Source organism: Scyliorhinus canicula, chromosome 8 (assembly GCF_902713615.1).
Source record: "Scyliorhinus canicula chromosome 8, sScyCan1.1, whole genome shotgun sequence".
Taxonomy (NCBI): domain Eukaryota; kingdom Metazoa; phylum Chordata; class Chondrichthyes; order Carcharhiniformes; family Scyliorhinidae; genus Scyliorhinus; species Scyliorhinus canicula.
Genome location: NC_052153.1, coordinates 103,170,318 through 103,197,523, shown reverse-complemented (window position 1 = coordinate 103,197,523; position 27,206 = coordinate 103,170,318). Strand labels below are relative to the sequence as shown.

At 50.4% G+C, this 27,206-nt stretch overlaps 1 protein-coding gene across 1 annotated transcript in view; it reads left to right on the top strand.

Annotated features, from left to right (window-relative positions):
* Window positions 1-27,206, top strand: part of LOC119970422 (golgin subfamily A member 4-like) — a 529,556-nt gene that overhangs the window by 356,589 nt on the left and 145,761 nt on the right. Inside the window, exon 18 of the mRNA XM_038805016.1 lies at window positions 21,197-21,356. Coding sequence (XP_038660944.1) covers window positions 21,197-21,356 — 160 coding nt within the window. The remainder of the gene's footprint in view (window positions 1-21,196; window positions 21,357-27,206) is intronic.

The following is a 27,206-nucleotide window of genomic DNA, read 5'->3' as shown; positions in this document are numbered from 1 at the left end:
TGGACGACCCTCCAAACCGTCCCGTTCTCCCTCTCTACCTGCCTGTTTCCCCGGGGGTTGTAGCTGGTCGTCCTGCTGGAGGCGATACCCCTGCTGAGCAGGAACTGGCGCAGCTCATCGCTCATGAATGAGGATCCCCTGTCACTGTGGATGTTGGCGGGGAAACCGAACAGAGCGGAGATGGAGCTGAGGGCCTTGATAACGGTGGCAGACGTCATATCAGGGCATGGGATGGCGAAGGGGAACCTGGAGTACTCACTGACCACATTGAGAATATATGTGTTTCGGTCTGTGGAGGGAAGGGGCTCTTTGAAATCCACGCTGAGGCGTTCAAGGGGCGGGAGGCCTTCACCAGGCGCGCACAGTCCGGCCGGTAGAAGTGCGGCTTGCACTCCGCTCAGACCTGGCAGTCTCTGGTGACTGTCCGTACTTCCTCGACGGAGTAGGGTAGATTGCGAGCCTTGACAAGATGGTACAACCGTATGACCCCCGGGTGACAAAGGCTGTCGTGTAGGGCACGGAGCTGGTCTACTTGTGCGCTGGCACATGTACCTCGGGGTAGGGCGTCTGGGGGCTCGTTGAGTTTGCCGGGGCGATACAGAATCTCGTAATTATAGGTGGAGTGCTCGATTCTCCACCGCAAGAATTTTATCATTTTTGATCTTGCCCCGCTGCGTGTTGTTGAACATGAAGGCTACCGACCATTGGTCAGTGAGGAGAGTGAATCACCTGCCGGCCAGGTAATGCCTCCAATGCCGCACAGCTTCAACGATAGCTTGGGCCTCCTTTTCGACGGACGAGTGCCGAATTTCTGAGGCATGAAGAGTGCGGGAAAATAATTCTATGGGTCTGCCTGCCTGATTGAGGGTGGCGGCAAGTGCGACGTCTGATGTGTCGCTTTCTACTTCGAAGGGCAGTGTCTCGTCTACTGCGTGCATCACGACCTTGACTATGTCTGCTCTGCTACAGGCGAAGGCCTGTTGCGCCTCGGCCGTAAGGGGAAAATGGGTGGACTGAATGACTGGGCAGGCCTTGTCTGCGTAGTTTGGGACCCACTGAGCGTAGTACGAAAAGAACCCCAGGCAGCGTTTGAGGGCCTTGGGGCAGTGGGGGAGGGGGAGCTCGATGAGGGGGCGCATGCGGTCGGGATCAAGCCCCAGAACTCCGTTCTGGACCACATAGCCAAGGGTGGCTAAGCGGGCCGTGCTAAACACACACTTCTCCTTATTGTAGGTGAGGTTGAGGAGAGTGGCGGTGCGGAGGAATGTAGCAAGGTTGGCATCATGGTCCTGCTGATCATGGCCGCAGATGGTGACGTTGTCTCGGTACGGGAAAGTGGCCCGCAAACCGTACTGGTTGACCATTCGGTCCATCTCCCTTTGGAAGACCGAGACCCCGTTAGTGACGCCGAAGGGAACCCTGAGGAAGTGATAGAGATGACCGTCCGCCTCGAAGGCAGTGTATGGATGGTCCGATTTATGAATGGGGAGCTGGTGGTAGGCGGATTTTAGGTCAATCATCGAGAAGACCCGGTACTGTGCAATCTGATTGACCATATCAAGTATGAGTGGGAGGGGGTACACGCCGAGCTGCGTGTACCAATTGGTGGTCTAGCTGTAGTCCACGACCATTCTATACTTCGCCCCAGTTTTAACGACTACCACTTGAGCTCTCCAGGGGCTGTTGCTGGCCTCGATGATACCCTCCCGAAGCAGCCGCTGAACCTCAGACCTGATGAAGGTCTTGTCCTGGGTGCTGTCCCATCTGCTCCTGGTGGCAATGGGTTTGCAATCCAAAATTAGATTGGCAAAGAGTTAGGGAGGGGGTTCGACCTTTAGGGTCGCGAGGCCGCACACAGTGAGTGGTGGGAGGGGCCCGCCGAATTTTAGGGTGAAGCTCTGGAGGTTGCACTGGAAATCTAGGCCTAGTAATAGTGCAGCGCAGAGATTAGGAAGGACGTAGAGGCGGAAGCCGCTGAATTCTACGCCCTGGACTGGGAGAGTCACCGTGCAGAACCCCTGGATCGGGTCGGAATGGGATCCGGAGGCCAGTGAGATTCTTTGATTGGCGGGGTGGACCGCGAGGAAGCAGCGCCTTACCGCATCCGGGTGGATGAAGCTTTTGGTGCTCCCAGAGTCCAGCAGGCAAGAGGTCCCGTGGCCGTTGATTTTCACCGTAGTCGAAGCGGTGGCCAAGTTGTGTGGCCGAGACAGGTCGAGCGTCATCGAAGCGAGCTGCGGTTGATCGTCACTGGTGTCAGAAGACGGAGAGCGTGGGGGACCCCAGTCATGGAATGTTGTCGTTATCCATGCCCCGTGGGGAAGACAAGATGGCGGCGACTGAAGATCCTGCGGGGGACAAAATTGTGGCGCCCATGGGCCGCACGTTGCTGGAGCTGAACAAGATGGCGGCGCCCATGGGCCGCACATGGACTGAGGGGGGAAGATGACAGCGCCCACTGGTCGCGTGTGGCCCCAGGGGGTGAAGGTGGCAGCGCTTACTGGCCGGCCGCGGCCCCGGGGGGTGAAGATGGCGGCACCCACTGGCTGCGCGTGGTCCAGGGTGGTAAAGATGGTGGCGCCCACTGTCTGCGCATGGTCCCGGACGAAGATGGCGGCGCCCATTGTGTGTGCGTCAGGGGTGAGGGGGCGATCGCGGGGACTGCGCGGGCCTGGCACACTGCGGCGAAGTGGCCCTTTTTGCTGCAAGCCTTGCAAATGACGGTGCGAGCCGGGCAGCGTTGGCGAAGGTGCTTCTGCTGGCCGCAGAAGTAACATTGGGGACTCCCAGGGTGCGTGGATTGGCGTGTGGCGTAGGCGTATTGGCTGGGAAAGGCCCCGGCTGGGGCGGCCGTTTGCAGGGTCCACGAGGGATAGGAGGGGTGGGCCGCGCGGCCGGAGGGGTAGGCCTGAGCATTACGTGAGGCGACTGTCATGGAGAGCGCCAGCTTTTTAGTCTCCGCTAAGTCGAGCGTGGCCCCCTTCAAACAGTCTTTGGCGGATGAGGTCCGACCCAATTCCCATTACAAAAGCATCGCGCATGAGGAGATTTGAATGCTATGTGGCCGTGACGGCCTGACAGTCACAGTCCCGGACGTGTGGGATTAGGGCCCGCCAGAAGTCTTCAATGGACTCACCAGGGAGTTGAGAGCGAGTGGCGAGTATGTGCCTGGCGAAGAGTGAGTTCGCTTTCTGCGCATAGTTCTCTTTGAGGAGTGCCATGGCGTCCGCGTAAGTCGGGGCGTCCTGGATCAGTGGAAACACGCTGGAGCTCAATCTTGAGTGTTGGTCGCTGAGTTTGTGTAAACCTCGAAGCAAGCTAGCCAGTGATTAAAGACTCTTCTGGCATCGGTCGATTGTGGATCCAGCTGCAGGCGATCTGGTTTGATTCGGAAAATTTTCCATCTTGTGGAAAATCATACTGCAATAAATTGATGCACGATCAATTGTACAAAGACTCAGATTGGGTACAACTGTGGCTTTATTGCAGTAAGATGCGTGGCCTCCTGCAGCAGCTGGCAAAATGGCATCTGAATGGAGGACACGCATATTTATACTCCTCTTCCTGGGCGGAGCCAGCCGACAGGGGCTACCGGCGAACCTGTAGTACAGGTCCTACCTTACATCACCTAATACAGGTGTAACAGTGGTTTACCACATGGGGCTGAGCTGCCCTCCGACCATCAGGGCCCTCGGCTGTTCCTACCTCCACCTGCTGCACCGGTTCGGCTGTATGGAGCGCACCAGTCAGTGTTCCAGAAGTCTCATCGCTAAAGTGCCCAACCGAGGTGATAGCCTCTGCGATGGTGGAGGGTGTGGGAGACAACAATGCCGAAAAGTCAAGGTCGTTGATGGAGCCAAAGTCCGGAGTCTCCTGCGTCGACCCCTGGCCCGATGGTCCCTGAGTCGCCCCCGTCTGTACGTCACTGTCCGGTCTGTCAGTGCTCTGGGTTGCTGTCCTCTATGTGTCAGTCCTCTGGGTTGCCGTGCTCTGTGTGTCTGTCCTCTGTGTGAGTTTCATGTGTGTCAGTCCTCTGTGTGTCAGTGTCCTCGGTGTCGTGTGCATCTGGGTCCTGGGTGTCCGTGTCCTAGCTTTCGATGTCCTGGGAGTCCGTCCTCTGGGTCTGTGTCCTGTGTCTCTGTGCCAGTGGAAGGGCTTCCATGGCATCTGGCCTCCCCGCCATGGCCTGCATCCCTGGGGGCCACTGGTCCTGGCACTGACCGTGGGCATGCAACGCCAGATGGTCCGGGACCACCGGCGGCTGGTCCTGTAAGACACAATACAGCATGTATCATTAGACAGGCGGACGGCAGTGAGGGGCTGCAGTGGGGCATGGGGTTAGGGGGGTGCAGTGAGCCATGGGAGAGATGGGGTGCAGTGGGGCATGTGGTGAGGGTGTGCAGTGGGGTATGGGGTGCAGTGGGGCCTGGGGTGAGAGGGTGCAGTGGGGCATGGGGTGAGGGGGGTGCAGTGGGGCATGGGGTGCAGTGGGGCATGGGGTGAGGGGGATGCAGTGGGGCATGGGGTGAGAGGGTGCAGTGGGGCATGGGGTGAGGGGGGTGCAGTGGGGCATGGGGTGAGGGGGGTGCAGTGGGGCATGGGGTGAGGGGGGTGCAGTGGGGCATGGGGTGCAGTAGGGCATGGGGTGAGAGGGTGCAGTGGGGCATGGGGTGAGGGGGGTGCAGTGAGGCATGGGGTGAGGGGGATGCAGTGGGGCATGGGGTGAGGGGGGTGCAGTGGGGCATGGGGTGAGGGGGATGCAGTGGGGCATGGGGTGAGAGGGTGCAGTGGGGCATGGGGTGAGGGGGATGCAGTGGGGCATGTGGTGAGAGGGTGCAGTGGGGCATGGGGTGAGGGGGGTGCAGTGAGGCATGGGGTGAGGGGGATGCAGTGGGGCATGTGGTGAGGGGGGTGCAGTGGGGCATGGGGTGAGGGGGATGCAGTGGGGCATGGGGTGAGAGGGTGCAGTGGGGCATGGGGTGAGGGGGATGCAGTGGGGCATGCGGTGAGAGGGTGCAGTGGGGTACAGGGGCATGGAATGAGGAGGGTGAAGTGGGGCATGGGAGGTATGGGGTGCAGTGGGGCATGGGGGGGATGGTGTGAGGGGGTGGAGTCAGGCAGGGGGGGTCTCACTTTCTGGTTCACCTCCGACCTGACAGCCGGCAACCTCACGGTCCTCGGCTCCGCCTGCGAGGTCCAATGCCCTCTGCTCATGGACGGTGAGGGGGTGCAGTACGGGTGGACCTCCTCCGGTTCTCTCCCGCTCCCTTTGGTTGTGGGCAGTCTTATCCTGGGGGGGTGGAGAGAATCAAACATAAGCGTTAGGCGTTCCGCGCAGGCAGCGCTAACCTTGGGCAAGTTATGGCATGGCAGCACGGGGCATCCGGCCAAAGCACCCGGCATGGGTGGGTGCAGCATATGTGGGTCAGGTCGGGGGTTGCACCGTCCCCCTGGGGGGTGGGGGGGGCGCCTTTCACATGTGTGGGTGGTATGTGGAGGTGGTGCCAGGGGCACGTCACTGTGTACTCACCCTCATCCCTTAGAAAAAAATCCCCATGGCCCCTCATATTACCTTGCCAACTCAATTTCAACTCACCCAGCACTCGCCATGAGCTGACCTTGGGACCATGAGATGTAAAAAAAATAACACATTTCTAAAATATTAATACAGGTTTCAGTATGCAGACGTGATTGTGAAAAAACTCCCATTCATGAAAGCATCAAAGTTTATAAATCTCTTCAAAGCATTAATCTCTTATAAAATTATATTTCTGTTCATAGTCTCTTTAATCCATTATTCAAGTTATGAACTTAGAACCTCCTGCTTTAGGGAAATGTCAACAAATAACTTTATTGAAACTGTTCAAAATAATGTTACATTAACTTGCCTGTCAATCAAAACAATTGATCTTTGATCTTTGAAGCAATCCAGCAGGTTTTTAGAAAAAAAAAATCACTGCCCTTTTTTTGCAATGTAAATATCAGGGATTTTGATGGGCGGCATGATAGCACAATGGTTAGCACTGTTACTACACAGCGCCAGGGACCCGGGTTGTGATTTCTGGCTTGGGTCACTGTCTGTGCAGAGTCTGCACATTCTCCCCGTGTCTGCATGTTTCCTCCAGGTTTTCCGGTTTCCTCCCACATAGTTCTGAAAGACATGCTTGTTAGGTGAATTGAACATTCTGAATTCTCCCACAGTGGACCCGAACAGGTGCCGTAGTGTTGCGACTGGGGGATTTTCACAGTAACTTAATTGCAGTGTTAATGTAAGCCTACTTGTGACACTAATAAAGATCATTATAACTATTAAAAACTTCAGTTCATGATAGTTAAACACACCTGTCCACCTTTAAAGAACATTTAAATCTACTCTATCAATTTTTGAATCGCACATTGTGGGTCAAGGCTCTTGGAACGGCCAAAATGAATTCAGCACTAATTTCAAGTGGCCTTGTTGAGTTCCAGTTTCCTCATGTATGAATTAAGTTCTGCTTCTTCCCCTTCCACTTAACAGAATACATTGGATCTGTCAGAAATGGGGACAGGCCTTCTGCATCCATGTCTCATTCGCAGCTTTTAATGGTTGTGACTCCACAAACATGTGGAGCTGGATTCTCCGTCCCGCCATGCCACATTTCTGGATCAGCACGCTGGCGGGATGCTCCGTTCCGCCAGCTGGTCAATGGGGTATCTCGTTGTGGGGCAGCCAAATGCCGTCGGGAAACCCCCTGGGCTGCTGGCAAAATGGAGCATCCCACCAACGGAGAATCCAGCCCTTGATTTTTTAAGCTAAGATCCTTTCTCAAACTGTTTTTAGCCCTATCCTTTGTTATCAGATCTACTCCCCCTTTTCCATTTGTCTATCTCTTCTCAAAGTCAGGTATCTTATAATACTTAATTCCCAACCTTGGGGCTTTTCTGGGTACAAGCTCAACCTAGGTAAGAGTGAGCTGTTTGTCGCGCACCCGGGGGATCAAGAGGAGGGGATTGGTAGGCTCCCACTGAAAAGGGCGGAGAGGAGCTTTCGGTATCTGAGAGTCCAGGTGGCTAGGAACTGGGGGGCCCTTCAAAAGCTTAAACTCACTAGGCTGGTGGAGCAATTGGAGGAGGAGTTCAAAAGATGGGACATGTTGCCGCTGTCGCTGGTGGGCAGGATGCAATCCGTCAAGATAACGGTGCTCCCAAGGTTTTTGTTCCTGTTCCAGTGCCTCCCCATCCTTATCCCAAAGGCCTTTTTTAGGAGGGTCAACAGGAGTATTACGGGATTTGTATGGGCGCATGGGACTCCGAGGTTGAGAAGGGTGTTTTTGGAGCGGGGCAGGGATAGAGGGGGCTGGCGTTGCCCAACCTCTGTGGGTACTACTGGGCAGCCAACGCAGCGATGGTGCGTAAGTGGGTAATGGACAGGGCAGGGGCAGCATGGAAGAGGATGGAGATGGCGTCCTGCGTGGACACGAGCCTGGAGGCGCTGGTAACGGTGCCGTTGCCGCTCCCTCCAACGAGGTATACCACGAGCCCAGTGGTGGCTGATACCCTCAAAATATGGGGGCAATGGAGACAGCAGAGGGGGAAGGTGGGGGGCCTCGATGGAGTCCCTGATACGGGGGAACCACCGGTTTGTTCCAGGGAGCATCGATGGCGGGTTTCTGGACTGGCACAGGGTAGGTATTAGGAGGTTGAGGGACCGGTTTGTGGATGGGAGGTTTGCGAGCCTGGGTGAGTTAGAGGGGAAGTTTGGGCTCCCTCCGGGGAACATGTTTAGGTACGTGCAGGTTAGGGCGTTTACCAGGCGGCAGATGGAGGGGTTCCCTCTGCTGCCCCCATGTGGGGTACGGGACAGGGTGCTCTCGGGGGTGTGAGTTGGAGGGGGGAGGATTTCGGATGTGCACCACGTCATGCAGGAGGTGGATGAGGCCTCGGTGGAGGGGCTGAAGGGTAAATGCGAGGAGGAGCTGGGTGAGGAGATTGAGGAAGGGACGTGGGTGGATGCCCTGGAAAGAGTGAATTCCTCCTCTTCTTGTGTGAGGCTCAGCCTCATACAGTTCAAGGTGCTGCACAGGGCCCACATGACTGGGACGAGGATGAATAGGTTTTTCGGGGGCAAAGACAGGTGTGCTAGGTGCTCGGGAAGCCCAGTGAACCACGCCCATATGTTCTGGGCATGCCCAGCGCTGGGGGAGTTTTGGAAGGGGGTAGCAAGGAAGGTGTCGAGGGTGGTGGGATCCAGGGTCAAGCCAGGCTGGGGACTCGCAACTTTTGGGGTTGCAGTGGAGCCGGGAGTGCAGGAGGCAAAAGAGGCCGGTGTTCTGGCCTTTGTGTCCCTAGTAGCCCGGCGGAGGATCTTGCTTCAGTGGAAGGATGCGAGGCCCCCAAGTGTGGAGGCCTGGATCAATGATATGACGGGGTTCATCAAATTGGAGAAGGTGAAATTTGCCCTGAGGGGATCAGTACAGGGGTTCTTTAGGCGGTGGCAGCCTTTCCTGGACTTCCTGGCAGAGCGGTAGGAAAATAGGCCGGCAGCAGCAGCAACCCGGTGGGGGGAGGGGGGAGGGAGAGGAGAGGAGGGGAGGGGAGGGAGGGGGGGGGGTGGGTTTGTTTCGGGGGAAGGGAGAAATGTGTATATGTGTTTATTGAATATGCCGGGTGTTTATCTATTTCTTCTTTTTGTAGTTACTGGGTGGAGGGTTGGTTTTGGAGGTTAGTGTGTTTTTCTTATTGTTGTTGGTAATATGTTTTTGAAAATCTCAATAAAAAATTTTTTTTTTAAATTCCCAACCTTGTTCATTATGAAAAGATGTTGCTGAAATGGCTATTGGATCAAATCTATTTATTTATCTCTGCCCTATCAATGCAGCTAATTTGTTGTGAATGCTTTATACAAAAACATAGTGCTGGAACTTCCTTTCCGTTCACACTGGCGGGATCTTCCAATGGTGCACCCCCATCGCGGGTTTCCTGGCAGCAAGGGATGCATTCAACCGGAAACCCTGTTGACAACGACGGAACCAGAATATCCCACTGCCGTCCAATGGCAGGCCGCCTCCCGCCGCCATGAGCAGTTGGTTGAGCAGTAAATCCCACCCACTGCCGTTTAATTTTTCCATGTCAGCGTAGTCTCTTATTCCCCATTATCTTTCTGTCCTTGCTGACCGACTCTGCTTACTTTTACAAAAAACGTTACTCTGCACCACGTTGTTGACAATTCTCTCACCTCTTTTGAACCTATATTGTGAATCCCCCCACCACCCTATCCTCTCATTACTTTAAAGCTCTATTTACTGACCTGCTTATTCAGTTTACCAGGACACTGGTCCCAGTCAGTTTCAGTGGAGCCCATCACAAAGCAACAGCTACTTTCTTTCCCCAGTCCTGGGGCCAGTGCCCCATGAATTGAAACTTTTGCCTCCCATATCACTCTTTCAGTCATGCATTTAACATTTTAATCGGTTTGACTCTATGCCAGGAACTCTGGGAGTTAAACTACCAAGGTTAAATGTTTGTTACAGTTAATACATTTCAAAACGTGTAAGAGTCATTTTTGCATATCATTAAGCTTCTTTAATAATTGGGGAATTAATGAAAATAAAGGAAACATAGGTTCATGTTGAGAATTTGGCAATAATTTACTTAATGGTATTCTTCCACAACCAATAATCTGCAGGTTTAGGGAGTAGCATTTCTTACAGTTATCATAGATCAAACACATTACAGGAGCCTCAATGCATCTGTAGTGAAATAATTAGGATATTTGGAAAAATTTCAGAGGTTCTGCTTCTTTAATAATTGTTCAGAAATGAGAGAATTAAATTCTGGAAACCAGGCTAAAATAAATAGCAATTAATTAACAAGTGGAGGAGTTAGAAATATTAATACAATGGAAACATATCACTTACAAGTAATTGATCTCCTGTACTTTCATTGCATTTTTAAATTGTGACGAAGCAAGCAAAGGAACTATATAAGTAATTGCTTATCTGTACAAATACAAATGCACTTGTAATATGTTATAACTGATGCTTTTGCATTTGACATCTGTGGTAATGGGAACGATAAGCATTAAATGCTTAATTTAGGTGGTCCCCTGTTGTATCCTCAAGTGGAATAAATTGTGCAGACTGTGCTACTGCTGAGCCAAGCTGACATTAGGATGGTTATCTGTGTTAATTATTTGCTGTTGACACAAAAACTGTCCAGAAATACAATTTAGTATTTAAGTCTCCATATATAATTGAAAATCAGATCTTATTAACAACAACAAATGAATGATTTGAAGAAAGCAATTTGGTCACTGAATCAGGTGACATTTATGAAAATATTTACCTATGTTTTTGCCTTTTATAGTGTCCTTTGCACTCACTCCAAAGTATCAATTATTATTATTATACACTTCTAACTGCAGTAGTTTCTTGTACTCAAAGAATGTGAAAACACCCAGGTGTCCCAGTCATTCTGACAAATGCAGTCAAGAAAATGCAGAGCCCAGTGTTGGGAACCAGGATATCACCACAGGAATGATTCTCCTATGATTTTCCTTTCCCATTGTAGGAAGGCAGCTGCATGGACCATTGGCTCTGCATCCCTTTTTACTGTCACAGTGCAACCTGTCGGTACACCACTGTGCTATAGTACTATGCTGTTTATCAAATAGTCATTGCCGACAGTAATTTTTGTTTTTTAATTTGATGGGATTGCCTTTGCAAATTATACTTCTGCATTTTATCTTTGATATCTAGCTGTAAAGATGCGCCAATACAAACTAAACTTAATTAAAATGATACTCTTTTGAGGTTGTTGGTGGTTATGCAGTTTTTTGTACCAGATGTGAACCCTTAATTTGGCTCAAATTACTTCTTACAGTTAGTAATTGACCATCACATAATATATTTCTTTCCAATATGGGGCTAAATGTAATGATCATTCTGAAGTGCAGACTCTCATTATTGCCGTTAACACCTCTCCTGAATTTTTGTTTAAACAAGCATCATGTTTAGGGGCAGCACGGTAGCATTGTGGATAGCACAATCGCTTCACAGCTCCAGGGTCCCAGGTTCGATTGCGGCTTGGCTCACTGTCTGTGCGGAGTCTGCACATCCTCCTCGTGTGTGCGTGGGTTTCCTCCGGGTGCTCCGGTTTCCTCCCACAGTCCAAAGATGTGCAGGTTAGGTGAATTGGCCATGATAAATTGCCCTTAGTGTCCAAAATTGCCCTTAGTGTTGGATGGGGTTACTGGGTTATGGGGATAGGGTGGAGTTGTTGACCTTGGGTAGGGTGCTCTTTCCAAGAGCCGGTGCAAACTCGATGGGCTGAATGGCCTCCTTCTGCACTGTAAATTCTATGATTCTATGTTGTATATACAAGGCTCCTTGTTTTATTGAATGATATATTAACCTTTATATTTTATATTCTTCAATATTTTGTGAATGAATTATTTATAAAAGAGATTTAATTCAGCAAAATTTCTTGTGTGAAATTATCAAACTATAGGAAAAGGGGATTATTTGATGTAAACATGGGAGTGGCTGCGTTTTCACAGACTCTGTTGCTACTCATTATTTAATCCTTTTTTTTAATCCTGATGCACAACCCATAATCATTTGATCCCAGTGTGTATGATCTGTACTATGGGCGAAATTCTCCGACCCCCACGACGGGTCGGAGAATAGCGGGAGGGCCTTCCCGACATTTTTTCCCGCTCTCCCGCTATTCTCCACCCCCCCACCCCCCCCCCCCCCCCCCCCCCCCCCGCCCAACTCCCGACACGAATCGCTGCCGCCGTTTTTTTACGGCCGGCAGCGATTCACAGCTGTTCAATGGGCCGAAGTCCCAGCCCTTTACGCTGTTTTTACGAACGGCAAACACACCTGGTCTGGCCGTTCGTAAAAACGGCGGGAACAACTCGCTTTTTATAACCATGGCACCGATTGGCACGGCCGTACCACGGCCGTGCCAAGGGTGCCATGGGCCCGCGATCGGTGGGCACCGATCGCGGGCAGCGGGCACGATGCCCGCGCACTATTTATCCTTCCGCCGCCCCGCAGTATCCATTCGCGGGGCGGCTGAGGGGCATCCCGGCCCGCGCATGCGCGGGTTTCGCGCAAATACGCGATGACGTCATCCGCGCATGCGCGGGTTGGAGTCTTCCAATCCGCGCATGCGCGGCTGACGTCATATGACGCGTCAGCCGGCGCTAACTCTGGCAAGCGGGCTTAACGAAATTCGTTAAGCCCGTGATGCCGGAGCTTGCGGCGTCGGGCTGCTAGCCCCGACCGGGGACCAGAATCGGTTCCCGGTCGGGAAGGGGCGCGCTGGCGTCAAACCCGCCCGGGTTTGATGCCAGCCTTACGATTTCTCCCGTTTTGGGAGAATCGCGCCCTATGTGTCTGGAAGATCCTGGCTAAAGTTTGGTGAGGGGGAGCCGAGTTATGTCAAGAAAATCCTTGTTTGTTTGAGGTGGTCAGAGGCAGCCAGGATGAGGCCCAGCTTGCAATGGTAGTGAGTGGGCCTATGCTTCGGCGATGCATTGAGATGGTGGGCTACCATTGTCAGTGTAATTGTGGACGATGGCCTTGGCTTCCTGGCACAGATTATTGGTGCAAAATAGCCTAATGAGAAGAGATGAAGTGGAAAACAGAATCTTGGCAGTCAATAGGGCAGTCTCCTCAGTGGGGGCTCACCTTCAGTCCTTGGAAATCCTGCTGCATGGTATGTCGTACATCCTAGTTGATTCAGGGAGATGGGGCTGGAGTAGGAGTATCCATGTGCCTAGTCTCCCAAGGGGAGTTGGGGATAAATTCTCCGCTGTATTTGAGAACTGGCTGCCATGCTTTCACAATCTCGATTTGAGGGCTGGGCATTTCGATTTCAATGGAGCATATTGTATCCGGTCTTCGAGGCTTGGAGCGGTCGAGGATGCCGACCACTGGTCTCATGTTGTCTTGTCCTCGATGATTGTCCTCAAAATTGGATAGAATGGGGATGTTTTTCTTTGGAGCAGAGGAGACTGAGGGGGGGACATGATTGAGATGTATAAAATTATGAGGGACATAGATAGAGTAGACAGGAAGGAACATTTCCCCTTGGTGGATGGATCAATATCCAGGGGTAGGAGGTTTAGAGAGGATGTGAAGAAAAACTTTTTTATTCAGAGGTTGGTGGGAGTCTGGAATTCACTGCCTGACAGGGTGGTCGAGGAAGAGTCACTTATAACCCGACAAGGCTTAAATAACATAACGGGCTACAAAGCAAAGCCGAGTAAAATCTCTAGCAGCAACGCACCCCTCCCCATGAACTCAATCCATTCTATGCTAGTTTCAAGCAGGAAACCAAAATAACCAAGAACTGCCCCAGCAGCCTCGGACAAACCCACACCGACCATCACAGCTTCCGAAGTCAGATGGGCCTTCTTGAACATGAACCCTCAGAAAGCAACAGGTCCTGACGGAGTCCCTGGTCGTGGACTCAGATCCTGTATGGACCAACTGGTGGGTGTGTTCATGGACATCTTCAACCTCTCCCTACTCCGTTCCGAGGTTCCCACCTGCTTCAAGAAGGCCACCATCATACCAGTGCCAAAGAAGAACCAGGCAACATGCCTCAACAACTACCGTCGGGTGCCCTTGACATCTATCATTATGAAGTGCTTCAAGAGGTTGGTCATGAGATACATCAACTCCATACTCCCAGAATGCCTTGATCCACTGCACGTTCCATACCACCACAAGTGGTCCCTGGCCCTACACTCATTCCTGGAGCATCTCGATAACAAGGACTCCTATGTTAGACATAAACATTGACTACTGCTCCGCTTTCAACACCATAATCCCAGCCAAGTTCATGTCCAAACTCCAAACCTAGGACTTAGCTCCTCTCTCTGCAACTGCTCCTCGACTTCCTGACCTATAGACCACAACCAGCAAGGATAAATAACAGCATCTTCTCCACGATAATCCTCAATACCAGGGCCCCGCAAGGCTGCGTATTTGGCAAGCCCCCTACTGTACTCCCTGTACACACATGACTGCGTGGCAAAATTTGGCTCCAAATACATCTACGAGTTTGCTGATGACAAGACTGTAGTGGGTCAGACCTCGAACAGGAGGGAGATAGAGAACCTAGTGGCGTAGTGTAACGACAACAATCTCTTCCTTAATGTCTCAACTAAGGAGCTGGTCATTGACTTCAGGAAGTGAAGTATTGTACATACCCCTGTTTGCATCAATGGTGTTGAGGTGGAGATGGTTGACAATTACAAATTCCTAGGTGTGCACATAACCAACAATCTGTCCTGGTCCACCCTGGTTGACACTATGACCAAGAAAGCACAACAGCGTCTATACTTCCTCAGGAAACTAAGGAAATTTGGCATGTCCACATTGACTCGTATCAATTTTTACAGATGCACCATAGAAAGCATCCTATCTGGCTGCATCACAGCTTGATTTGGATCCTGCTCTGCTCAAGACTGCAGGAAACTACAGAGAGCCAGTCAGTCACCCGAACCCACCTCCCATCCATTGACTGTGTCTACACCTCGCACTGCCTTGGGAAAGCGGGCAGCATAATCAAAGCTGCCTCCCACCCGGGTTATTCTCTCTTACAACCTCTTCCATTGGGCAGGAGATACAAAAGTCTGGGAACAGGCACGAACAAATTCAAAAACAGCTTCTTCCCCGCTGTTATCCGATTCCTAAATGACCCTCTTATGAACTTAACTGGTCTCTCCATGCATCATCTCTACTGAGTAATACTACACTCTTTCTGCTTCACCTGATGTCTGTGTCCATGTATTACATTGTGTATCTATCATATGTCCTATGTTTTTTCATGTATGAAATTATCTGTCTGGAGTGTACACAGAACACTTTGTACTGTACCTTGGTACATTTGACAATAAACCCAAATTCACATTCACTTAAAAAGTATTTAAATGTCTATTTGCGATGCCAAGGCATACAAGGCTATGGGCCAAGAGCTGAAAAATGGGATTGGAATACTTAGGTGATTGTTTTTGACCAGTGCAGAAGCGATGGGCTGAAGGGCCTTTTCTGTGCTGTAGACCTCTACGAGTCTATGTTTCTAAGGGTTGGAGGCGGCCGAACGTGACAGGCCTTCGCCTAGGTTTCTCATTACTGTGACTTCGGGAGGACAACATAGTGGGGGTGCGGGGGCTTTGGTGAAATTCTGGATGGATCCTGGATGTTGCTCGATGACCTTGGCCTTTCCAAGCTCTGTAGATGGTTATATTAGCCTGCAGTTCATCACTAATCCTGAACTTTGTTCCCTTGTGATTATGCCCCTGATTTTGTGTTATTGCCTTTTATCCTAACAAGGGTATTTGAAAATTGAGCACAGAGGCGTATGTCACCTGTTATCCTGTTATATTGTGAAAATCATGCTGAGTTGGTTGAATGACATGTGGGTTGTGCATATTTTCCTAGTTTTTGTATGTGCTGTAATCCTTGCTTTTACACTGAGGGAGTACATTTTTTAGGTACCGTTCACTTTATTTGTAGGTACAATGAGTAGCGTCACAGCAGGGTGGCGGTGTGATGGTTTGGTATAGTGATGGTTGGTACAGCTGTAAAAGTCCTCATTGTGGGTGAGGAAAACCTTTGTTAGAACTATTAGTGTTGTGTTTTTCTTTTATACTTTATTACTTTCGGATTATGGAATCCTTGCTTGTCGCCTAGGAAAATACGGACAGACTATACATCCTGGAATCATAGAATCATAGAATTTACAGTACAGAAGGAGGCCATTTGGCCCATCAAGTCTGCACCGGCTCTTGGAAAGAGCACCCTACCCAAGCCCACATCCCCACCCTATCCCCATAACCCAGTAACCCCACCCAACACTAAGGGCAATTTTGGACACTAAGGGCAATTTATCATGGCCAATCCACCTAACCTGCACATCTTTGGACTGTGGGAGAAAACCGGAGCACCCGGAGGAAACCCACGCACACACGGGGAGAATGTGCAGACTCCGCACACACAGTGACCCAAGCCGGGAATCGAACCTGGGACCCTGGAGCTGTGAAGCAATTGTGCTATCCACAATGCTACCGTGCTGCCCTGACACCTGGGCACTGCCAGCCTGGCATTCATGAGATGCTGTAGGCAACCAGCAGCAGAATCGAATTTCATACAATCTGTATTATCGTGGCCGTGAATATCCTGCATTCTAACATTACCATCAAGTCAGAGGACCAATGGTGGTTGAATGAGGTGTTTAGAAGGGCACCCCAGGAGCAGCACCAGGCATACCTAAACGTGAGATACCAACCCAAAGCTTCAACACAGCACTACGCGTGTGCTGAAGAGTGGAAGCGGAATGCTTTAGAAAGAGCTACAAGATGCCACAATGAACAGACCAGACAAAAGTTCCAGTGTTGCTATATCCAGTCAGGAATGGTGGTGGACGGGCAGCACGGTGGCCTAGTGGTTAGCACAGCTGCCTCACGGCGCTGAGGTCCCAGGTTCGATCCCGGCTCTGGGTCACTGTCCGTGTGCAGTTTGCACATTCTCCCCGTGTCTGCGTGGGTTTTACCCCCACAACCCAAAAATGTGCAGAGTAGGTGGATTGGCCACACTAAATTGCCCCTTAATTGGAAAAAATAATTGGGTAATCTAAATTTTTTTTTTTAAATTTTGAAAAGGAATGGTGGTGTACTGTTAAACAAATAATGGGAGGAAGGGGACCAATCTAAAGCATTTACAACCACCTTCAGGCAGAAGTATCAGGTAAACATTCCAACTTGCCTACCTGTGAGGACCCACCATCACAAAAGTCAGTTTTCAAACTCTACTCTCCATGGAATATCATGAAGTGGCTGAGCACACTGAACAATGAAAAGGCTAAAGACTCCAACAATATCCCGGCTGCAGTGCTGCAGGCTTATGTTCCTGTACTATGGCTGCACCTCTTATGAAGCCATTTTAGTACAGCTAAGATACTAACAAAGAGAAATATTGCCCAAGTATGTCCACAAAAAGCCGGGAAAATCCAACCTGGTCAATTACTGCCCCATCAGCCTACTCTCAACCATCAGAGGAGTGATGGAAGGTGTTGCCAACAGTGTTTTAAAGCAGCACATTACACATGAATAACCTGTTCTCCAATGCTTAGTTCAGATTTCGGCAGGACCGTTCAGCTCCAGACCACATTACAATCTTGATTGAAATGTGGACAAAAAAGTTGAATTCCAGAGGTGAAGTGAGAGTAATTGCCTGAACAGCAAGAAGCTGCAGTAACAGTAAGGTCAATGGGAATCTGAGGGGAAACTTTCCACAAAGAAAGATGGTTCTGGTTGTTGGAGGATAATCATTTCAGCCCAAGGAAATTGCTGAGGGAGTTCCTCAGGGTAGTGTCATTGGCCCAACCATTTACAGCTGCTTCATCAATGACTTTCCCTCTCTCATAAAGTCAGAACTGAGGATGTTTGCTGATGATTCGGCAATATTCAGTTCCACTTGCAACTCCTCAGATAATGAAGCAGTTGGTGCCTAAATGCAAGCAAGAACTGGATAACATTCAGACTTAGGCTGATATGTGGCAAGTAATATATGCATCACACAGGTGGCAAGCATTGGCTAATTCCAACAAGAGAGAATATAACCATCTTCCCTTGGTATTCAATATTACTACTATCATTATTGTGGAGGGTTACCATTGACCAGAAACTGAACTGGACTAGCCATATGAATACTGTGGCTACAAGGGCAGGTCAGAGGCTAGGAATTCTGAAGCGAGTAACTCACCTCCTGACGCTCCAATCATCTACATGGCACAAATATGATGATATACTCTACACTTGCCTGGATGAGTAAAGTTCCAACAATACATGAAAAGCTCAACACCATCCACGTGCTTGATCTGCACATCAGCCACCACCTTAAACATTCACTCCTTCCACCGCTAATGCACAGTGGCAGCAAAACAAGGTGTGCTGCAGCAACTCTCCAAACCTCCTTTGAAACCCACACCCTCTAAAACTAAGAAGAACAAGGGTATCAGATGTATGGGATCTCAATCACCTGTAAGCCCCCCTCCAAACCACACACCATCGTGACTTGGATCTATATCGCCATTCCTTCACTGTGCTAGGGTTGAAATCCTGGAACCCCCGCCCTAACAGCACAATGGGAGTACCTGCAACACATGGACTCCATCAGTTCAAGAAAGCAGTTTACCACGGCCTTCTCAAGGACAGTTAGGTATGGACAATAAATGCTGACTTTTCCAGGGACAGTCACCCACCTTCACCATTGGTCAGGAACTTAACTGAACCAGCCATATAAATATTGTACTCATAAGCAGGTCGGAAGCTGAGTATCCTGAATCAATTTCTAATTCCCCAAAGGTTTCCAATTATCTACAAGGTATAAGTCCAGAGTGTGATGGAATACTCCCCACTTTTCTGGGTGAGTGATGCTCCAAAGATCTTCTAGAAGCTTAACACCATCCAGGATAAAGCAGTCTGTCTGATTTGCTGAAATATTCTATCACAAACACACTGTGACAGCAGTGTGTACCATCTACACAAACTACATTGCAGCAACTTGTCAAGTTTCCTTCAACGACACCTCCCAAATCTGCACATTCTGCCACCTAGGACAAGGGAAGCAGATGTATTGGAACACCCTCACCTGCAAGATTCACTAAGTCACATACCGATTCCGATTTCCGGCGAGAAAAATCAGTGTACATGACTCCGGCGTGGGGGCCTTCTTTTAGGCCGCTATTCTCCGTTCCCGGAGGGGCCAGCAGCTGACTGACGCGATACGCGTCAGTTTCACCAGCTGCGGAAGTGGTGAGACCGGCGCTTTTTGGAGGAGGAGGAGGAGAGAGACAGACCCGGCATTTGGGGGGGGGGGGGTTGCGGCATTTGGGGGGGGGGGGGTTCCGGCATTTGGGGGGGGTTCCAGCATTGTGGGGGGGGGTTCCGGCATTTGGGGGGTGGGGGGGGGGGGTTCCGGCATTTGGGGGGGGGGTTGCGGCATCGGGGGGGGGGGGTTGCGGCATCGGGGGGGGGTTTGGGGACAGCGGCGTGCAGAGAGGGGGGGCGACGGATGCCCGGGGCCAACGCACCGTCGCCCCCCCCCTCTGAACGCCGCTGCCCCCTACCCCAACCACCCCCCCCCACCACCCCTACCTCCCTCCCCACCACCCCGACCTCCCTCCCCACCATCCCTACCTCCCTCCCCACCACCCCTACCCCCCTCCAACGCCGCCCCCCATCTCTCGCAACGCCGCAACCCCCCACCCTCAACGCCGCAACCCCCCCTCATCGCCGCAACCCCCCCTCTCAACGCCGGGTCCCCCCCCTCAACGCCGGTACCCACACCCCGTCCCCCTCCCTCTGAAGGCCGGTACCCACACACCCCCCCCCTCTCTCCTCCTCCCCCCCTTCCTTCCTCCTCCCTCCTTATTCCTCCTCCCCCCCTTCCTTCCTTCTCCCCCCCCTCCTTCCTCCTCCCCCCTTCCTTCCTCCTCCCCCCCTTCTTCCTCCTCCCCCCCTTCTTCCTCCTCCCCCCCTTCCTTCCTCCTCCCCCCTTCTTCCTCCTCCCCCCCTTCCTTCCTCCTCCCCCCCCTCCTTCCTCCTCCCCCCTTCCTTCCTCCGTCCCCCCTCCTTCCTCCTCCCCCCCTTCCTTCCTCCGTTAGTGGGGGGGTGCGGCGTTAGTGGGGGGTGGGGGGTGGGGGGGGGGGTGCGGCGTTGGAGGGGGGTAGGGGTGGTGAAAGGGGTAGGGGTGGTGAGGGGAGGGGGTTGGGGTAGGGGCAGCTGCGTGCAGAGGGGGGGCGACGGTGCGTTGGCCCCGGGCATCCGTCGCCCACCTCCTCTGCACGCCGCTGCCCCTACCCCAACCCCCCTCACCACCCCTACCCCCTTCACCACCCCTACCCCCCTCCAACGCCGCACCCCCCCACCCCCCACCCCCCACTAATGCCGCACCCCCCCCCCCCACTAACGGAGGAAGGAAGGGGGGGAGGAAGGAAGAGGGGGACGGAGGAAGGAAGGGGGGAGGAGGAAGGAAGGGGGGGGAGGAGGAGAGGGGGGGGTGTGGGTACCGGCCTTCAGAGGGAGGGGGACGGGGTGTGGGTACCGGCGTTGAGGGGGGGGGACCCGGCGTTGAGGGTGGGGGGACCCGGCGTTAAGGGGGGGGGTTGCGGCGTTGCGAGAGATGGGGGGCGGCATTGGAGGGGGGTAGGGGTGGTGGGGAGGGGGGTAGGGGTGGTGGGGAGGGGGGTAGGGGCGTTGGAGGGAGGTAGGGGTGGTGAGGGGGATGGTTGGGGTAGGGGGCAGCGGCGTGCAGAGGGGGGGCGACGGTGCATTGGCCCAGGGCATCCGTAGCCCCCCCTCTCTGCACGCCGCTGCCCCCAAACCCCCCCCCCCCCCCCCGATGCCGCAACCCCCCCCCCGATGCCCCCCCGGATGCCGCAACCCACCCCCCCCCCGATGCCGCAACCCACCCCCCCGTTGCCGCAACCCACCCCCCCCCGATGCCGCAACCCACCCCCCGACACTGAACGGCGTCAACCATCATCAATGGTTGACGCCGTTTTAAAGCAACTGTGATTTTCGCCGACGTGACCCATGGCCACGTCGGCGGGACTTCGGCCCATCCGGGCCGGAGATTTGTGGAATCTAAAAAAAAAATGAAATCCCGCCGGCGCCAGCTGTTTTCAGAGGCTGCCGGCGGGATTTGCACAGCGCCGGTTTTTGGCCGGTCAGAGATTTAAAAACCCTGCGGGAGCGGGAATAACGCCGCTGCCGGCCGATTCTCCGACCCTGCGTGGGGTCGGAGAATCCCGCCCAAGATCACCATTCCTTCATTGTCACTGTTCTAAAATCCAGGAACTCACTGCCGAACAGCACGAGGAGTATCTTTGCCACGCGGATCGCAATGGTTCAAAAAGGCAGCTCACCACCACCACCATGAAGCTAATAAATGCTAGCCGTGTCCGCATTGCCCATATCCTGTGAACACATTAAAAAGAAAAAATTAAAACGTGATTTCTCTTTCATTATATTTTTAGTTAATTCCCAGTCAAAAGGGTGGATATGCTTTGTAAGAAGCCTTTAATTGAAGGATTAAATTCACTGAACAGTTGAAATAATTTTTAGATTCTAGAACTGTATATATCATTTATTTGGCATGTATTCATAACTTTTATTTTATTTTCCAAATATTAGTCTTATGCTGGTGAAATTGATGACCATGCAAAGTTAGCTGTAAGTATTGAAGAACAAGCCAGACCGGTATGTTCTGATACACAGTCAGCTTTTAATGAACAGGAAGACTTGAAGCAGGAATTATTTGTTGGAAGTTCCTCTTCACAAATGGCTGATGAAAGTAAGTACAATGTATCATCTCCTGCTCCCAATGGGAAGATCTCATATTTTATATCTTCTTGTAGCAAAATTATTTCTGATTTGGTTAATTATATTTTTGAATGTTGATTGTGTGGGGGAAAGCTAACAAAGAAGATACTTTGCATGGTTGGTTTAACTGTTTTTTGCTCAGTTCTTTATTATCTGTATTTGCATCTGTTGCTTTGTTCCATGGGATCAGCCCACCACCATCTTCTCCGGGCAATTAAGGATGGGCAATGCCATACTTGCCAGTGGTGTCCACATTCTGGAAATTAATGGCCAAACAGCCAAGGAATATTGGGAAGCATTGTCTACACATATATTCATAATGAGCATGTGGATGAATATTATGTGCTGCCTGGAACAATATCAACAGTGAACAAAACCCACTCTCTGTGTGCGCAATTGAAGTTCTAAACCAATATTTGTCATTTTATTTGCCTACAGTTTATAATATTTCCTTAAGGTATAATCAAATGTGTTTTTCCATCGCTTAAGATCATAGATCATAGAATTTACAATGCAGAAGGAGGCCATTCGTCCAGTCAAGTCTGCACCGGCCCTTGGAAAGAGCACCCTACTTAAGCCCACACCTCCACCCTATCCCATAACCCAGTAATCCCACCTAACATTTTGGGTACTGAGGTGCAATTCAGTAAGGCCAATCCACCTAAGCTGCACATCTTTGGACTGTTGGAGGAAACCGGAGCACCCGGAGGAAACCCACGCAGACATGGAGAGAAAGTGCAAACTCCACACAGTCACCCAAGGCTGGAATTGAATGTGGGTTCTTGGAGCTGTGAGACAGCTGTGCTAACCACTGTGCCACCGTGTCGCCCACATTTCCAGTTGTTCATATCATGTAATTGTTCTTACTCCATCTTCCAGATAGATTATTGGTCTCTAAAGAATCGAGGGGAATGGGGAGTAGGTGAGAAAATGGAGTTGAGGCATGTTTTAATGGCCAGTGAGTTTCGAGGAGCCATATGGTCTTTTCCTATATTTATGTTCTTACATTTGCAGCATTTGCTTAAAATGCAAGTATTTTACCCATGAGCTGTTTTTCTTTCTATCCTTTCCAAAAGATTGGATTTGTTATTCTTATTAAAGCTTTTGATGGCATAGTGCCAATCAGAGAGATCTTCCCTCCAACAAGTCTTCAATGACTACCGCTTTAGCAAGAATAGATAATCGCTCACAATGCTCCTGAACTGACAGATTTATTGATTGACGTTGGCTGCAGTTGCCAAACCAAGCATCAAAGCATCTCATTAGCATCCCCCGCATTCCTGTTACTCTTTCTCAGTGACACAAACAATGACATTAACTCGGATATTTATCTAATGTTTTAATCTGTGTAGGTAGATGGACCCAGACCTTCCCCCTTCAACTATTAACTCTAAAATCTGACCTGAACCTGTCCAGGTGGAGAAAATGGTCAAGGGTCACAACTCAGTGCACCTCAATATTCTTTTAACAGATTATTGTACCACCAGTAATTTACAAACTTTGACTACTCTCCGATAACTTCCAAACATCCGTATTCTACTCCCTTCAAGATAAATCAATGTCAGAGTTACAAACGTTGTACCTGTAACATCTGAACTGCACCTACCTGATTGAAGTAGGTTCCCATATATTTGAATGATCAATTCTGCTCACAGTTCAGATTGAAAGTTGCTGTTTCTGTCCCTAAGCACATGTTTCTTAGTGCAAAATTAGCACTTGTGACAATAATCGGCACAAACCCTTTCCTTTTTTGATTGTACTATACCTTGCAACCACATACTGAGTTTGTGAATAGTCCATTAGTATGATAAGGGTGTTTGATGAGGAAGATTCTGGCATATCAGCATCATCGGATTGGTGAATGAGTTTCACTCGAACAAAACAGTTTTTGGGATTAGCAATTGCAAGGGATGTGGGTGCACACCCAGACATCCTGAAACCAAGAGCTTACTAGCTTGTAAGTATTAATTACAGTTCTATCATTGACCATTGGCGTTCAGTAGTTGAGACAAATCATTTCAATCTTGGATGGATGTATATCATTGTGTGGACTGGTGGCTTCTGCCATCTCTTGACCAGTATATTCAAGAGTCACTTCATTGTGTTTTGTTTGAAGAGCTTTTTTTAAGCCCAGGTCTAAAGTGGAATACTTAGAGGTGAAACTGGGCCAATTTCTGAAAACTGATGATTATAAATGGCCTTTCTCTTTGCGTATCATCTCTTGAACTTTACATGTTGACTTTCTTTAGTATAGGAGGGGACACAGTGAAGTTTTTGTGAATTGGTCCCTGGGATAAGAGGATTGTCCTCTGATGAGAGGCTGAGGAAATTGGGTTTTATTCTCTGCAGTTTAGAAGAATGAAAGACAATCCCATTGAAATGTACAAGATTCTGAAGGGATTTGATAGAGTAGATGCTGAGAGATTGTTTCAGCTGGGCAGGCAATCTAAAACACAGATAAGACAGGACAAGGGGCTGATCATTTACGACTGAGCTGAGGAGCAATTACTTTGCTCAAAGGGTTGTGAATCTTTGGAATTCTCTACCAGAAGATTATGAAGGCTTTGTCGTTGAATACATTTAAGGCTGAGATAGACTGATTTCTGGTCTCTCAGGGAATCAGGGGATATGGGAAGCAAACAGCAAAGTGGAGATGAAGCTCAAAATCAGCCATGATCGTATTGAATGATGGAACAGGCTCAATGGGCCATAATATGTAGTCTTGCTCCTATTTCTTGTGTTCTTGTATTTAAGTTAAAGAATTTGTGCAGAAGGACTGGCTGCAACTGTATAAGATACACCAATTTCTGTTGTTTATTTGCCTGTTAGGGAGTGACTGGAAATTCAGCTCTCCACGACATATCTCCCCCCCCCCCTACCATTGTGAGAAAATTGCAAGAAAACAATAGATGAACATTCATTATTATTAGAATAAGTTTCTTTTCAGATGCATTTGATTTTAATTTCTTGCCTCTTTGGAGCAATAGAAAATACAGGAAGGCAGTAGCTAATAGGCAGCAAATCCTTTTTGATAACACCGTTCACCAGTTGCAGTTGCACAAAAGACACCCCAAGGGCCATAATTATTGGAGGTGACAGGGATCTTTTTCACCTGCTGGAGAGACAGAGAAGGACCTACACTACCTCCTTTCAGGAAAGCCGATCACATCCTGTGCTCCTCAGGCAAAGGACAGGTCATCAGGAGGTTTTCCTTTATCCACTTAATGGCTTCAATTGACAGTGGGAAGAGAAAGTCATCCATGGGCCTTCCCATCACAGACTTAATCGAGGTGAAAGTGGGGATGTAGCAGGATCCCCACTACCCTCTTGCTTGATTATTTCCTCCAAACAGCAAACTCGCTACGAGGGAGAGCATTAAATTCCACCCATGTACACAGTCAGTCATTCGCTATCACTTCCACCTTTAACAATTCCTCAATATCAATTATTTCAATCCACACACCTCTTCTACCGTGGAAGTCCACGAATCCTGTCCCAGCGTCAACACTTAATCCCAGGAAAGGAGAAGCTAGCCACGTGTCTGTAACATTTGGAGAAATGTTATAGCACTCTATCTTTCTGGTTCTTGTTTATTACCATTTGATTCACTTTTTGAGTTCCCTAGAATTGGGTTTCTCTTTGTTAACAACTTGTCTTCTTCAGTGAAGTTACTGTGAAAAGTCCCTAGTAGCCACATTCCAGCACCTGTTCGGGTAGACAGAGGGAGAATTCAGAATATCCAAATTACCAAACAGCACGTCTTTCGTGACCTGTTGGGAGGAAACCGGAGCACCCGGAAGAAACCCACGTAGACACAGGGAGAACATGCAGACTCCACTCAGACAGTGACCCAAGCCGGGAATTGAACCTGGGACCCTGATTATCCAGGAAAGAAAAGATTATCAGGAATATCTCTATTATGTTATTAAAGAAGAATGAGTACTTGGAAGAAGCTAAATTGGAGGTTGCAGAATAATTCAACACAGCCTGAGTATGTACTCATACCCATTCAGCAGGAAGGTCTTACTTAGAATTCCATGGTACCGATGGCGGTGTCGGTCCCGGAGCCATTCAGGACATGCTAATAGACCAGCACTCCCACCATGTGGAACTAGAGCAATTCACTCCGGCATCACATTCGCAGCAGTCGAGATTCGAGATTAGCACTGGAGAGCTTGACAAGCTGGAGCTGCATATAAGCACTTGGATTGGATTTGTTTTTTGTCACGTGTACCGAGGTACAGTGAAAAGTATTTTTCTGCAAGCAGCTCAACAGATCATTAAATACATGGGAAGAAAAGGGAATAAAAGAAAATACATAATAGGGCAACACAACATATACAATGTAACTACATAAGCACTAGCATCAGATGAAGCATACAGGGTGTAGTGTTAATGAGGTCAGTCCATAAGAGGGTCATTTAGGACAGTGAGGAAGAAGCTGTTTTTGAGTCTGTTCGTGCGTGTTCTCAGACTCCTGCCCGATGGAAGAAGTTGGAAGAGTGAGTAAGCCAGGTGGGAGGGATCTTTGATTATGCTGCCCGCTTTCCCCCGGCAGCGAGAGGCGTAGATGGAGCCAATGGATGGGAAGCAGGTTCGTGTGATGGACTGGGCGGTGTTCACGACTCTCTGAAGTTTTTGCGGTCCTGGGTCGAGCAGATACCGTACCAGGCTGTGATGCAGCCCGATAGGATGCTTTCTATGGTGCATCTGTAAAAGTTGGTAAGGGTTAATGTGGACATGCTGAATTTCCTTAGTTTCCTGAGGAAGTATAGGCGCTGTTGTGCTTTCTTGGTGGTAGTGCGACGTGGGTGGACCAGGACAGACTTTTGGTGATGTGCACCCCTAGGAATTTGAAACTGCTAACCATCTCCACCTCGGCCCCGTTGATGCTGACAGGGATGTGTACAGTACTTTGTTTCCTGAAGTCAATGACCAGCTCTTTAGTTTTGCTGGCATTGAGGGAGAGATTGTTGTTGCTACACCACTCCACTAGGTTCTCTATCTCCCTCCTATATTCTGACTCGTATTCTGAGCACTTCACTCCCACACACTCTCATTCCAGTCAAGAAGATGCCACCCTGAGGAGCGGCCCCAAGATTCGCAGATGCAGAGCTCGAGATATTGCTGGATGCCGTGGAGGAGACAAACCCCGTTCCCCGGGGTGGGAAGGTGGCTGCCACCCACCGATGTCAACCAGGCTTGGCGCAGGTGGCAGAGGCCATGAGCGCAGTGGACCCCACCGCAAGGACTGGGCAGCAGTGCAGAAAGAAGCTGCACAACCTCCTCAGGGTGGCCCGGGTGAATCACCAGCTCCATACCCCGGGAACTACCCCCATCCTACACCCAGGAGAAGGTGGCTGACAACCGCAAGGAGTGGGAGGAGACCGGAGGGGCCCACCGGACCTGTGGCCTCTCACCGTCCCAGAGCAGAGGGTATTGGACCTGGTCAGCGTGATATGAGAGTGTGCAGTCGCAGAGATGGAGGTCGGCATAGGACAACAAAGTGAGCCTCCAATGCATTGCGATGTCCCTATTTCACGTGAGCCATCCTCCTCCCCCCCAACACACACCACGCCTACCCGCGATCTAACCATGCGTCATGTTTCGAGTCTTGTAGGGTCACCATCAGACGATGAGAAACCTGCTGGTGCCCCCCACCCCCAGCCACAACTCCGTGACTCGACGAAGCGAAACCATTTGCAGTCCGGCACCCCCTGCCGCAACCTCACGACACCCTGGAGCAAATGAACTTCTCATCACTGCTGTCATCAACATACTCCACCGTTCCAGAGACATCACCTCAGTTGGGCACTTTAGT